This window comes from Ambystoma mexicanum, chromosome 5q (assembly GCF_040938575.1).
Source record: "Ambystoma mexicanum isolate Mex_15411 chromosome 5q, UKY_AmexF1_1, whole genome shotgun sequence".
NCBI lineage: Eukaryota > Metazoa > Chordata > Amphibia > Caudata > Ambystomatidae > Ambystoma > Ambystoma mexicanum.
Window position 1 is genome coordinate 879,541,432 of NC_090933.1, and position 14,767 is coordinate 879,556,198.

At 46.6% G+C, this 14,767-nt stretch overlaps 1 protein-coding gene across 1 annotated transcript in view; it reads right to left on the reverse strand.

The window, feature by feature from the left end:
- The window catches only part of VIRMA (vir like m6A methyltransferase associated), a 1,848,046-nt gene that overhangs the window by 1,518,515 nt on the left and 314,764 nt on the right, over positions 1-14,767 (reverse strand). The window contains exon 6 of the mRNA XM_069621370.1: positions 5,628-5,726. Coding sequence (XP_069477471.1) covers positions 5,628-5,726 — 99 coding nt within the window. The remainder of the gene's footprint in view (positions 1-5,627; positions 5,727-14,767) is intronic.

A 14,767-nucleotide genomic window follows, 5' to 3' on the forward strand; every position in this document is an offset into this window, starting at 1 on the left:
CGGGCTGCCTAGAAGGGGTGAACCCTCACATAAGGGCTTAGAAAGAGGCTGGGGGGCCTCACAATTGCCCCCCCCTCGAGAAGAGGTGGTCTCCCTTGAGTCCCTGGGCCGCTGAAACGGAAACCGAAAGCTTCTCGCAGGGTTTTGGAAGCACCATCGACGGCGTAGAGGTTTTCGGCTGGCCTGTAGGCACTGCCGCGGTCTGCAACACCACCGAGTCCTTCGGCGTTAAATCGCCTTTGACCAGAAGGTTGACAGTGTGTGTTTTAAGGGAACCGTCCGTTCCAGAGGAAGGTTTATGCCCATTTGCCCTCCATCAGTGCAGTTGCGTGGAGGGTGCCGAAAAGGCACAGCTGAAATTTTCGGCTAGCCTACGGGCGTTGAGGTTTTCTTCGACAAACCCGTCGAAGGGGCCTTATGGGTGGTGTGCTTAGGTACACGTGGTATATAGGTGCACTTACCGCCAGGGTGCGCCTTCCCCATAGCATCCACGCAAAGGTCTATGGTTACCGAATCGGTGCCATGGCTGCCAACCGATTCCTCGTCCGATGAGACGGTGCCAGCGGGGGAAAGATTTTCGGCCTGCATAGCATAGGCCACCCACCGCTTAGTCTGCCTGTCTTTCAACCTCTTAGGCCAAAAGAGTTTACAGGCCTTACACGAGCGCTATTCGTGGTCACGAGGAAGACACCTCTTGCATTGGCGATGGGTGTCTTTCCAGGGAAATTCGCTGTTACAAGACGGGCTGAACGTAAAAGGAGTCCTCTCCATAGCATAGGGTAGCGGCAGCGAGACAGAGGAAAAGGAGAGGGGTGAAAGAAATGCATTCTCTGAGAGAAGAAAAGAACCAGGGCCCCGCTATCCCTACTGTAAAGGCCAGGCCTGAGGGCCAAGGCCACACAGTCAGTCGTAGATGTAGGCGCCGTCGAGTGGGAAACCCAAGATACAGCCATCAAGATGGTGGTCGAAGTTGACTAAACGACTGTAGGCCATGGGAATAGATGAACAAGTTACTTACCCCCTGGTAGCGTTCATTCGACTGGATGTTCCCCCAACATATTCCTCATCTTTGACATGTAGTGTCCAAAGCTCGGCTGCTTCGGAAATTTTTTGGCAGAGGGCGCCCTGTGTCGTTGGCATTGGGTTGATGTCCCTGGAAGGGCTCTGTGGAAGGGTGACGTCATTGGATGTTTTAAGTAGCACACACGGGGCCCATAGCCTCAGTTCTGGTTTTTCCCCCTCCTCATGTAGCAGCAGTGGCCACAAATCGGGCCTGACCGTACACAACCTTGTTGGAACGAAAGCTGTAACAGCATGGGAAATTCTACAGAGGGGTAGGTTGGGAGGGCGATGAGGAATACGTTGGAGGAACATCCATTTGAAAGAACGTTACCAGGGGTAAGTAACTTGTTCTTCGAATGGATTGTGTCCTCCAACATATTCCTCATCTTTGACAGACTCCCAAAGCAGTATCCATGAGTGGAGGAGGGTGAAGAACTTAGTAAGATTTGAAATTAAAGGGCAGAATAAAGGAGTGTCTTGCCAAACGCCACATCCTGAGCATGGGAAGTATCCAATGCTTGGTAAACATGTGTATTGAAGACCACTTTGCAGCAACACATGTTCTTTATGGAAAGACCCCTTTGCAGGGCTGTCAACGTAGCCATGCCTCTGGTTGAATGAGCTCGCAAGCCCTCAGGAGGGACCTTGCCCACCAAATGATAGCATTCACAAATAGTGAGGATGATCCACCAAGACAAGGTCTGTTTAGACACAGCCTGGCCTAGTTTTTGCCTGGTATACCCCACAAAGAGCTGGACTCTCACTTTTGACATTCGGGAAATATGAAAGCTCAAAGCTCTCCTAGGGTCCAACCTATGAAGCCTTTCCTCTTCCTTACTAGGATGCAGAGGAGGATAGAAGGCAGGTAGCACAATTTTTTGACTCAAATGAAAGTCCGAAACGACCTTAGGTAGAAAGGAGGGCCTGAGTCAGCACAACCCGGTCCTTGTGGAATACAGTAAAGTGTGGCTTGGAAGAAAGTGCCTGCAACTCGCTCACTCTACGTGCAGATGTAAGAGCAACCAACATAATAGTCTTAAAGGTTAACAACCTCAATGGATATGAGTGCAATGGTTCAAATGGGGCATCCATCAGAAACTTTAAGACCAAGTTAATGTACCAAACCGGAACCTGAAACAGTGAAGGCGGGAACACATTTGTGTGCCCTTTTAGAAATTAAGTAACCAAAAGGAATCTTAAAATAAGAGCATTCCATGGATGAGCGCTTAAAGATTAAGAGCGCTGCTAGGTAACCTTTGATGGTCCCCACCTGAAGACCCTTGTGGGCTAAAGAAAGCAAAAAGGATAGAAAATCCAGAGTTGAACACTGAAAAGGATTAACATTCTTTTCTCTGCATCAGTCGCAGAACTTATTCCAACAGCACAGAGACTTTGTTGCCAGCCGCCTGGCTGAAAGACACCTCCATTACGTCACTCGGGAGGTCCCAATCCTTGTATCTCAATCTTTCAGAAACCATGCATGAAGGTTGACAGTCTTGAACCTCTAGATGGAGAAACTGACCTTCCTCTCGCGAGAGAAGATCCTCTCTTTGGGAAAGACGCATCGGAGGACAGATGGACATTTCCAGAAGATCCGGGTACCACGATCTCCTGGCCCAATCCGGAGCAACTAGGATCATGCGGGACCCAAACCGTCTTAACCTCCTGAGAATTTGAGGAATGACGGGGACTGGAGGAAACTTGTACAGTAGGGGGAATTCCCAATCCACTACAGAGGAAATTCCCTTGAGCAATACTGCTTGCACTTCCGGTTGGCACCGGTCGCGAACAGATCCACTTGAGGGGTTCCCCAAAGGGACGTCCTGAGCTATTTCTCACTTGTGGGAGACTGCACTCTGCCTGCTCAAAGCGCCTGCTGCTGTGTTTTCCTCTCAGGCCAGATGAACTGCCGCTAGGGAGATTCCTTCTTGAATTGCCCAGAAACAAACCTGCAACGCCTCTCTGCACAGTGGTAGTGACCCTACACCACCTCTCTTGTTGAGGTAATGCATGGCCACTGCGCTGTCCGTCATTATCAGGACATTCTTCCCCTGTACAGACGACAGGAAAGCCTTCAGTGCTAGCCTGATTGCTCTCAGCTCCAAAAGATTAATGTGAAGTTTGGATTCTGATGGAGACCAACGACCGCTGATGGTCAGATCGTTGGCATGAGCTCCCCACTCTGTGAGGGAAGCGTCCATCACTACAGTTACCTCTGGCCATGGCTGCCAAAAAGGTTATCCCTTGATAAGGTTTTCCTCGCAGGCCCACCACAGAAGGTCCTGCAAGACCCTGACCGGAACCTGAAGGCGATCTGACATCTTGCCTGAGAATTTGGATTATTGAGTCCTGAGCGCCCATTGAAGGGAACCCGTTCTCAGAAGGGCCTCTGGCACCAGAAAAATGCAGGATGCCATGAGGCCGAGTAACCTTATGAATTCGAAGGCCGGAAGACTATGGGCATTCTAATATTTGGTTACCATCTGGAGAACGCTCTGAGCCCTCAACTTGGATGGCAAGCACTTCCTCAAGGATGTCTCTAAGACAGCCCTGATGTAATGGAGCTGTTGGGAAGGTGTTATATGGGACTTCTTGAAATTGAGGGAGAAGCCTAGCCTGTGAAGGGAGTGACAGATAACATTGAGATGATGCAAGGCTTGTTCGGGAGAACGCCCCCTGATTAGCCAATCGTCCAGGTAGGGGTAGATGTGAATCCCACCTCTCCTGAGATGTGCTGCCACTACCACCATCAGTTTGGTGAATACCCTCGGGCGGAGGTCAACACGAATGGCAGGTCTCGGAACGGATAGTGTGAGCCGCCAACGGCAAACGTCAGGTATTTCCTGTGCTTGAGATGGATCGGCACATGAAAATAAGCATCCTGAAGGTCCAATGACACCAACCAACCCTGAAGTTGGAGGGCCTGAAGGATCTGAGAAAGAGTGACCATCTTGAATTTGTCCTTCCTGAGGAACTTGTTCAAGTATCTAAGTTCAAGATGGGTCTCAGTCCCCTGTCCTTTTTGGGAATCAAAAAATAAGGGGAGTACCAGCCCTTGTTCCTCTCCGCTACAGGCACTGGTTCTATAGCGCCTTTGTCTAGCAGTGTTAATATTTACTGCACAAGGAGCGGATCTGGAACCCTCAAAGTGTGTACTCCTGGTGGATTGTCGTGAGGCTTCCGTAGAAAAGGAAGGCAGTACCCGTAGGTTATTGTTTTCAGAGCCCTAGCATCAGAAGCAAAGCAGCCTGGGACGTGGCTGATGTACATTAGCATAATATCTTCTCCTCGCATGTGCGGGAGGCCTTATGTCATTTTGTGTGAACATTTGTTGCTATTGAAAACAGTTCTTGTTAAATGGACAGCCCCTTGTTACTAACCCTGTATCTGTATCGAGATCTGTCCGTACAACGGGTGTGGAAAAGGCAAGCCCCTCTGTGTCCGTCCGGGCCACGGACGGGCTTGCAGGTAATTCTCTCTGGTCACATCAGTTCCGTTTCACATGCACTCTTTCTCCGCGTAGTTTGCTCATCTGCTGTGCCCTTCCCTCCACTGTCTTTCCTCCTGGGTTTTGTTATACCCGCCCCCGCCCCCACCCACTGAGTCCCTGTGTCTTCTCATTAACTTGTGTTCTCTTGTGGCACATGCCTTCACTCAGATCATGCACCGGATTTAACCTGCATCACAGTTCAGTGAGTCCACAGGTCCCTCCGTGGTTTGGCAACTTCCACCCGACTATTCTATTCTTCATTTTGACCGTGTGGCTGAACACCCGGAGGGCGGTGTTGCTCTTATTTTTAAATCCATATATACAGGCACATGCTTCCCTTGACCCATTGCTTTAAAATGGAAGCGTTACTGGTACGCTTCACTTTCTCAGGCTCACTGTCTCTGCACCTCAGTATTTACTAGTCTCCCGGCACGGATGCCAACTTCTCCAATTATTTTTGTGAGCTAGCTGGTCCATTTTTCTAAACTTTGCATTGTCAGTCATTTTAATTGTAAACCAGGTGACCCTACCAACTCCCAAGGCCGGAATTTCTTAGACTCAATGGATCAGCAAAGGGAAGTGCAAGAGACTAGGAATTAAAGGGAATGACAGTGGGTGGCCATGAAAGGATAATGGAAGTCACCTTGGAGTTCTGTGCCCTTATAAAGGAACTTCAGTCTCCTTCCTCTATTTGGTGATGAAACTCCTCGGTGGCTTGCAATATCCCTATATACATAGGGTAGCTGGGTACTTTATCCCATATATAAAATTGGGCAATAACCATGTGTATTTCCGTAAAAAAAGAGTTGCAAGACTAGACCTACAATGATGGCTTTCAGTAACAAGTTCTGAAGAATGCACTATGAAATAAGCTGTAACATTTTTTGTTCTCCCAAACCTTTGCTTTCGATAGACTAAATGTCATGCTTGTTTGCATGTTATTATGCTCATTTTTATCATCAATGTTAATAAAAGACGTTGGCATTATAAGCACATCAAGTTGCAAAATTTAAATAAAGACATTTTAAAGTTACAGCAAAAGAGCAAATGATCAACAAATTCCCTTTGTTATTACCTTTTATAACAGGTTTTGGAAAGGTGATGGCTGCTGCCACAGAAGTAGCTCCCGACACCCTTCCAGTTTCTTCCTGCACAGTGGTACTAGTGGTCTGACCTAGTGACAGAAGAAAATAAAGATATGTCAAGCTATTTATAAAATAAGTAAAAAGTGAAGCACAGCTTATTTGCAATCTTTTCAGACTAGGAGAGCATTTTATGGGGCCAATAAGTATCACAGTAAACCAACATTGTGCTTGGTTGATGAAATGCAGTAAGGGCACTAAAAGATGTTTACACTTACTTCCGACTGCCTCAACTGAAAAAGATCTTTAAACGTTGCACTGTTAATTCTAGCCAGCATAAAGAGCTTTTAATGGTTGAGCTTATTAGGCTATTGTGTGGGTGTCTTCAGGAAAATATTCAGGCTCTATTTTCATGTGCTAGTGCGTTTCTTCTTATAAACACATTATGAAAGCTTGATTCAACAAAATAAGTGCAGGCTATGGTTAGGAAATATTTTTTAGCTGCTGCTTTCCCCACTCCTACCCCCACCCCAACATTTTGGAGGCAAGTAAAGCCTTACGCTTTGCTTACCTGGCCTGTTTTGCTAATTCTTATGGGGAAATAGACTAGTCCCTATGACTGTCAGTACTGAGAGACTGTCTTTCTTTGTGAATTCTTGGTATTGTTACAATTACACAAATCACCTTACCATGAAATGCAGTTAGGTTACTTTTATATAACTGTTTGTTGGTTACTTTTATAATGTGCCCAAGACAAGATGGTGGCATACATGACATTTTACTCCAGCACTTTTGCATTTACCACGAAAGGTTACAAAAGGTGGCTTGCATGCTACGATGGCTGTACAACAAGGTTTTTTTACTTGTTCTTTGGCCATATCGTTTTTTTGGCCTTCTTGCTGCCTTCTCAGTTCAGGATGGTGCCTTATATGGAAATCCTTTTCCCAGCAAAAGCTGTGGTTTTCACAGGGTAAGGGACATTTTGTGTGTGTTCCAGAGAAGGGGACTGGGACTATCTTTGCAACCTTTTTTTTTTTTAACAACTTTATTTAATTTTTAAGGGCATATATTTTACGTGTGCATAATAAGGTGACAAACAATAGCTTCGCCCATGTCTCCCCGCCCATGCCAAGTGTTTAGTTCTTTTTGCTTGTGCGTAATGATTGTCAAACTTTCCCCCTCGACCCCCTCCCCACAAACATAACCCCCCCAACATTGGGTGAAGAATTGCACTTTTTCGAGTTTTGAGTGTTCAACAGGTTGAGTTGCTCTTCCAGCTTAAAGCTCGCATTATCAAATAACAGAAATTTTACGGCGCAGCCTAGGCTTGAAATACATCTGTTCCTTGTTGTCTGTAAATTCATGTAACGGCAACCAAGTGTTCAGATATTTTCATTAAAAACCATGAGCTATCGCCGTTACCTTTTCCATAGCCATGACTCCCCACAGTCTCACCCACCACATGGCTACCACTGGTCCTTGCTTAGTCTTCCATGCATGCGCCAAAGTAATTCTGGCCGCACTTAGCATGTGAGTGATAAGGGTAGCTATGGACCCAGAATTCGCGTAGCATCCCTCGACTGCCTCTCTCAGTAGAACAACAAGTGGTTCAAAGGGAAGCTGCGCCCCTGTTATCTCTTTGCTTCGATATGACTCAAGATCTCCTTCCAATAGGTCTCTGCCACTGGGCACACATGTGGATTAGATCCCCAGGTTGTCCAGCGTTTCTCCAGCAGGACACAGGGTATTCCAGGTTAATAGAGTGCATGCGTACAGGTGTCATGTACCATCGTTAACAGAGTTTTATTGAAGCACATTTGGAGTTTTGGCAGTTCTTTGCCATATGTGGCCCCAGCTTTCGCCGGAGATTGGTCTCCCCACTACCGCCTCCCATCTCTGCATATAGGAGAGGTTCTCTTCTGGGTCTACCATCCCCATCAGTCGATATAATTTGGATATCCTTTTGTCAGGCAGGCCCTCCTGTACCGTAAGCTCCAACCTTATCAGGTCCCTCATTGCCCCCTCCCGGACCCTTGTATTCGAAGCCCAATTTGAGTTGGATATAGTGAAATCGCTCACGCTCCGGTATATTGAATTTAGCCTTATAGCCTTCAAATGTTAAGGGTACTTCCTCTGCATAGAGGTCTTTCAATGCCGAAGTTTGTTCCCTACCCCTCAAATGTACCCAAAAATGGGCTTGCATCCCTCGGGTGAATTCTGGGTTGTATGCAACTGGTGTGAGAGGGTCCCCCCCACCCCCCACTTTCACCTTCCTACCACTCAGTGCTTTGTACCAGTGGCATAGGGTGGCCTTAGTTGACTCCAGTAGTGTGCCTCCTTTGCTTCTGTGTCGTGCGGCAAGGAAGCCCAGGTTCCCCATGGGTGTCTTCGTTGCTTCACTTTCTAAGGCTGCCCATCGGCATTGACCCTCCCCGGATGACCACTGCAACATCGGTGCTATCTGGGCTGCACATAAATACCTACGAAACTCTGTAATACCCAGTCCACCCAGGGTTGTGGTCTATATAGTACTTTTTTGGGAACTCTCGGTTTCTCCCCCCCCTAGATAAAGGCCATCACCTCCTTCTGTGATGTTTGAATAGCTGGGCCTGGGATGTGTATTGGGAGGGCACCTACTACATAAAGAAACTTAGGGAGCAGGGTCATTTTAACCGCTACTATCCGTGACAGCCATGACAACTCCTGCATGTCCCAACGTTTTAGGTCCCTTGCCAGTGTTTTCAGTAGGTACGAAATATTAGCTCTGTACAGTCTGTCATACGTGGGGGTCAATTGTATTCCCAGGTATTTTACCGATTTATGTTCCCATTTCAGAGGGTATCGGTTCTCCCATTCTATAATTTGTTCTGCCCTTTCAGTACTGTTAAGAGCCTTAGACTTGGGATAATTGATGTGAAACCCGGAGACCTTTGCAAATTCCTCTAATAGTTCTATGGCCATCGGTAGTGAGTGTGCTGTGTCCTTCAGGAACAGGAGAATGTCATCCGCATAAAGAGCTACCTTCTGGGATCCCCCGGCACCTACGTCCACCCTCTGAATTCTCTGATCATTACGGGCCCTCTGGTCAAACGGCTCCATAGCCATGGCAAAGATCAGAGGTGACAATGGGCACCCCTGCCTCATGCCCTTCTGGATAGAAATACTTTCTCTGAGCCGCCCATTGATCATTAATCGTGTGGATGGCTGTGCGAAATTGGCCAGCACCATGCGGGTGAAAATCGGCCCACACACAAATCTTTCTAGGGTTAGTTGCAGGCAATCGAAAGCTCTGGAGGCATCCGGCGCTATTACCGAGAACCTCTGCGCCGTCCTTCGTCCCCAATCTATTGTGTCTATGGCCCTGCGAATGTTGTCGTAGGTGTGCCGCCCCTTCACAAATCCCGCCTGGTCTGGGTGGATTATCTCCGGGAGGACAGCTGCCAACCTCCGGGCCAGGACCATGGAATAGATTTTTGCATCCCCATTTAATAGGGAGATAGGGTGATAGCCCGCGCAATCCAGTGGATCCTTATCAGTTTCAATAATAGTATTGTAGTTGCCGGGCTCATATCTCCGGAAGCTCGCCCCGTATCCCTAATGAAATTCAACAGGTTAGGGGGCCCACTAGGGTGGTCCTAAATGTTTTGTAGTATGCATTACTTAACCCACCTGGACCTGAGGATTTGTGCCCTTTTAATGCTCCTATAGCCTCCCCTACTTCTTCCTCCGTTATGGGTGCATCTAGCATTTGCTTGTCTGAGTCATTAATTTGCGGCAGAGCCACCTGGTTCAGAAAGGCCATGCTTTGTGAGCCTCTGTCTTTATATTCCGCCTCAGCCTTTATTACCTTGGCCTCCATATCCCGCCTCACCCTCTCACGGCTCTTAATATAGTTTGATGTCTGCGCGATAAATCCACCCCTCACTACCGCTTTGCTGGCATCCCAAATGGTTGACCAGTCGATGTCACATTTTCTTGAAAATAATTCTGTGAGGCCTGCTCTATGCTTGCTCTTACAGTTAGATCGCTCAGTACCACCTCGTTTAGGCGCCATGGTTTATGCGACTACTGCCCTGGGTCACTCGGTACCAGCTTTAAGAGGGTCGGTGCATGATTCGACAGCCACCTTACTCCAATTTCTAGACCCGTGAGTTGGGGGACTAACGTATCCGAGATGAGCACCATCTCAGCGCGGGAATAGCCCTCATGTCCCACTGAATAGTGGGTATACATCCTCTCTTGTGGGCGAAAGAACCGCCATGTTTCTAATAGATGTAAGTCCCTTATAAATTTAGCTAGGGCCTATCTAAACATGTGGTCACTAGGGGTGGCTGGGAGAGTTTTGTCCATTGCAGCGTCCATCACCCCGTCAAAGTCGCCTCCAATCAAAATCTGTCCCACTCCCCATTGTGCAATTTTGGGCAGCAGGCTTAATAAGAAGTGGTCTTGCTTTTCATTAGGGGCATAGATCGAAATAAACGTAACCTGTTGACCCATCAGCTCCCTCCCCGCCCCCAATATCAAGTAGCGGCCTTCCGGGTCCTTTCATAAATTTTTTCTCAAAGCTGATCCCCTTTCCCAACAAGATGCCCACTCCCCACATTTTAGTCGCACTGGAGGCTAGGTATTGCGCAGGGAAGGCCCTGTGCCGTAACCTGTGCTCATCCTCTTTGAGTAGGTGCATTTCCTGCATCCATACCACCGAACCTTGCATATCCCTCAGCCTATTTATAATGGATTTGCGTTTGATTGGGGAGTTAAGCCCCTGGACATTTAGTGAAACAAATGTTAAATCAACCATTATCGTACCTTGGCACCTTGCCCCATTTAATGCGCTCAAACCCGTTCACTCTTTTAGATATTGTACTTGTGCCATGTATAGCTTCACCCCGAAAAACATAACTCCCTCCCTCCCCCCCCCAACTCCCAAACTTTAACTTCCCCATGGAACTCTCACCGTGATATCACCACAGTGATTCACTGGGTACATTATACACCCGGGATTGTAGGGATCTGATCCCCCCCACCCTCCTTTCCCCCCCTTTTTCTTTTTCCAAGAGCCGTGAGAATCATATTTTATACGGCCAACCTTGATGGAAGCTGTGCCCAAGAGTTAGACCTCCCCCCGTCACTTCCAACCCTATTAGATTCTAATGAACTTTCCCCGGCCTTCCGTAAAATAGTTCAAGTGGGATCTGTGGGTTTGGATTCCTTATTGCGACCCCGAGGGCGGGGCCGCCCCAGTCTCCATTGCTCTCTTACAGGTCTCTTCTTTTCCCCTGTTTCAGGGTAAGGCTCCCTCCTCGTCAGTGTCGTCGCCTCCTTCGTCCTCCCGCATAAGCTCGTCCATGTCCTCCTCCTTTGTGACAGTTAACCTCTGGCCTTTCCATTCGAAACGAAGGCATGTTGGATATCCCCATCTGTACCGCACATCCCTGGATCTCAGCCAATCTGTGACAACTCTCAGCCGTTTTCTCCTGATAAGCGTTGTTTGGGCCAGGTCTTGATATAGCTGAATTGGTGTAGATTCCTGGGCTGGAGGGGTTACCTAGTATCCCCTGTGTCTAGAAACTCATGTAGCAATGGAATGCTACCCTTTTCTATCGAAATGGCTGCTGGCAGTGGTTTTAGAACAAACTACCATGATTTTTCGTGACCGCGAACACTGGAAGCTAAAAATCACAGGAGCCATGTTTTTCAAGATAGCGCCTTAATCCCCTTTGTTTAAACGGGTCCCGCCGCCTTTTTTGCCATTTCTTTTTGGAAAGGTCCTTCTAGTGTTTGTCTCTGCGTGCCAAACCAGGTTTGATCCCGTTGTTTCCATGCCTTTGGCTGGCTTCAGGACTGAAGACCGCCTCTGGCGTCTGAGTGTCTGGGGTTGGCAGGAAGTGAGGGAGGTGCCCGAAACTCCCTGTGCATAGTCTCCTAGGAGAACCAAATGCACTCTGGCATGATTGGATGGCTGACTGTTCAGCAAGGATAGCCACCCTGATGGGCGAGTGGCAGCTAGGCTGGTATGAATGGGAGAAGGGAGAAAACTGTTTTAAAGGTGAGTCTCCTGGACTGGAAAGCAGAGTCGACAACTAGAACAAAAGAACCGAAGACGAGCTGGAAGAGGACGGCTGCTGGACCGTTAGTTTTCCCGGTGAAGCCCTGCTGCAGGTCCGAATTGCCAAGTTCATCTCGACAGAGAAGCCCCTTCAAGGACGACTTCTTCCTTTGAGTTGGTGGGACCAATCAACTCATAAGCCACCTGGATACCATTCTCGAAGCTGGTTAGGATTAACCAGGGGGATGGACACCATCTTGTGTGCTTGAAAAACAGCTACTCAAACTGAAGGGAGTCCATTTCGTCAGCGTTTTCCAACGATCCCATGCAGTGCAGGAGTCCCCCATCGTCCTCCCTCTTGTCCCCATGACTGAGGCTCAGGAACAGTGAGATCTGCAGGAACTGCCAGGAACCAATGTCTTCAGCTGCATCTTTTGCTTCATACTAAGGTACTGTGCCAACTCGATTGAGGGAACGCTTCTCTCGCGGTGAAAGTTCGTGGAACTTTCCCAACTTACAGGCCTAATAAGCTTGTGACCCAACATATGATTCTTTTTCGTACAAACTACTTTTGAGAACTTAGACAAAGACTTTACTTTTTACTTCAAGAACTGCTCTTTCCTATCCAAGACACTAGTCCATTGACTTTGGCCTATGCCTATTGAACTGAATCGAGTACTCTAGGGAACTATAACTATTTGCACTGCCTAAGAAAGTATTTGTGATCTATTCTATTAACTTATGCCTTTGCCTTCCCATTCAAAGTGACTGAAATGTCCTTTGGCTCCTATTTATTTCAGGGGAGCTTAAATTGTTCAAAAACGTATTGGTTTGTGTTGAAGTGTATTTGTGTATAATATTAAGTTGCCTCCTTCTAGGGAATGTTTTCTAAATGATTGTGTAATACATTTATAACTACTTTACCAAGATACCTAGAGTGTAAGTGTCTACTTGAACCACTGTGATTGTAATACCTCTGTTTAACTTCTTGTACTGCTCACATTCCCTCTTGAGATAAGCATGGCTGCTCAGCTCGCTACCACAAAACTGTGTAGAACAGACTTATACCAAAGGTTAGTTTTTGCTTAAACCTGTAGTCCTAATTGTATGTGGTGGTCCCAGAGGGTACTGCATGCAATTCTGCCTCTACATAGGTTTTAGAGGGTAGATTGGTAGTAGTTTTACTTTAGTTTTGGCTTCACTATGGGTACAAGTCATTTTACTGCATGTGTATCTCAATATGCCTTTTTTGTAGCCCGATGTGATTTTTTTTGGTAGCCATTGGGGCACTAGCCAATTATTTTAAAATCATGCACTCAGCCATTTTGTAGTTTAGGCTCCCTTTGTTGTTGGATTTGCTTTTGTAACGTGATGTAAAAGGCATTTATACTAGACTTGTTAGCACAGTAGTGGTCTCTTGGTAATTAGGCAGGTCAGGCTGGATACTAATTATTCCATCCACAATTTATGGTTTTCCAGACCTTGGTCTGTGGTGTGAAGATGAGGGGGTACGTTAAGAGGGTGTGGGAGTGAATTGAAATCACTCTGCCCCAGTTTGGGAATGTTCACTTTGCAGTGGATGGCATTAAGGAAACCTAAAAAATAATGATTTCAAGCAAACCTAGTTTTCGCGACCAGACAGGATATGGAGAAGCGGAGGGCTAAAAGATGTTCAAGTAATAAGTCACATTGTTGGATACAGCAAATGATCCAAAAATGGAAATAATATTTAAAAAGCTGCAAGATGTTGATTTTTTGGTAGTGAATGGTGAACCATTAGACAGAATTTCAATTAGGCAGAAAGAAAACTAAAATATAAACTGGAAAACCATGCTAAGAGTGTGGGGGGAAAGTCTGGAATTGAAAATGTCAAACAACTGTTTCTTACTTGTGCAAGGCAAGGTTTTACTGTGCATGTCTTTGCGATGAAGGCTCTTCACCTAGCGTGCAGCTATGATCCTCTTCACATTTCTCAATTCTTTCGCGTTTCCCTTTTGGCATATTGTTAGGTAAGATTTTCATAGCAATGATAAATCTTCCTGACATGCGTCAACCCCAGAGCATTTTGCTTTACTGGTGGTTTATTTTTCCCTATATCTCAGTGAGTGGGAACCTTTTTCCACACTCACAGAATCGTTTACTCTTCTTATAGGCATCATTTCTAATACTCTCCGTAGTGTCTTTTTAATTTGATCCTCTGACAACTTTTGGCACATACTGCCTATTGTTGCTGGGTTGACTCCCCCTCCCAACATTTTTTTATTTCGATGACCATTTCCACGTTGCAATGCCAGGCTTTGAAAATTCTGGCGATGAAATTACATGGGACTGTTTATTCAGCTTCATTAAAAGTATCACTTTATGCTGTTCTTCTGGATACCATCTTAAATGTAAGAATACAGCTGGTATCAAAGGCTTGTATAGAGGGGCTTTGTTCCCTGTTTGTAACATTGTTTCAGTAGGTTTCCATACCCTGTCTGGACCTTCCCTTCCATTGAAATGCATGTGTTCCTGAGTATAAGAGAACGGTGCATGGAGGGATGGGGGTTCTCACTTGCAAAGTCTTGTACTGTCGTTGGTTTCTTTTGTCCTATTTGCTTTTTCCGAATACATTATTCACCAATCCACCAGAATAGTCAGTTTTTATTTTTTCACAACATGTTTGGTGCCCGTCACGTCAAATTCCCGCTGCCCTGCCGCCAGTTCACCTCCCAGTGATCCCTGTGGGCCCAGGAGAGATTATTTTGTCGGAGGGTAGAGCTAGCAGTAGCACCCAGAGTCTCAGGGAAGGTGAACAGAGGAGATGCGGAAGAAGAGACGACCGAAATTCTTGAGTTGGTGAACACAGGTAATTGCAGCAGTGTATTGTCATATTTTGTATAGAATTATCTGAAACAGGCCGGGGTAAATGTTTGTCTCTCGTTAAAGAAATATGAAAATCTGTTGAGATAATGAAAGGATATAGGAGGGAAGGGATCCGGGCTAGCAAACTTTTTATCTGAATAATAAAAAGTAAAAGCGGTTGACCACTGCAGTTTAGAATAAAAAAAATAAAAAATAAAAAGCAGCATCCATGCTCCCTAC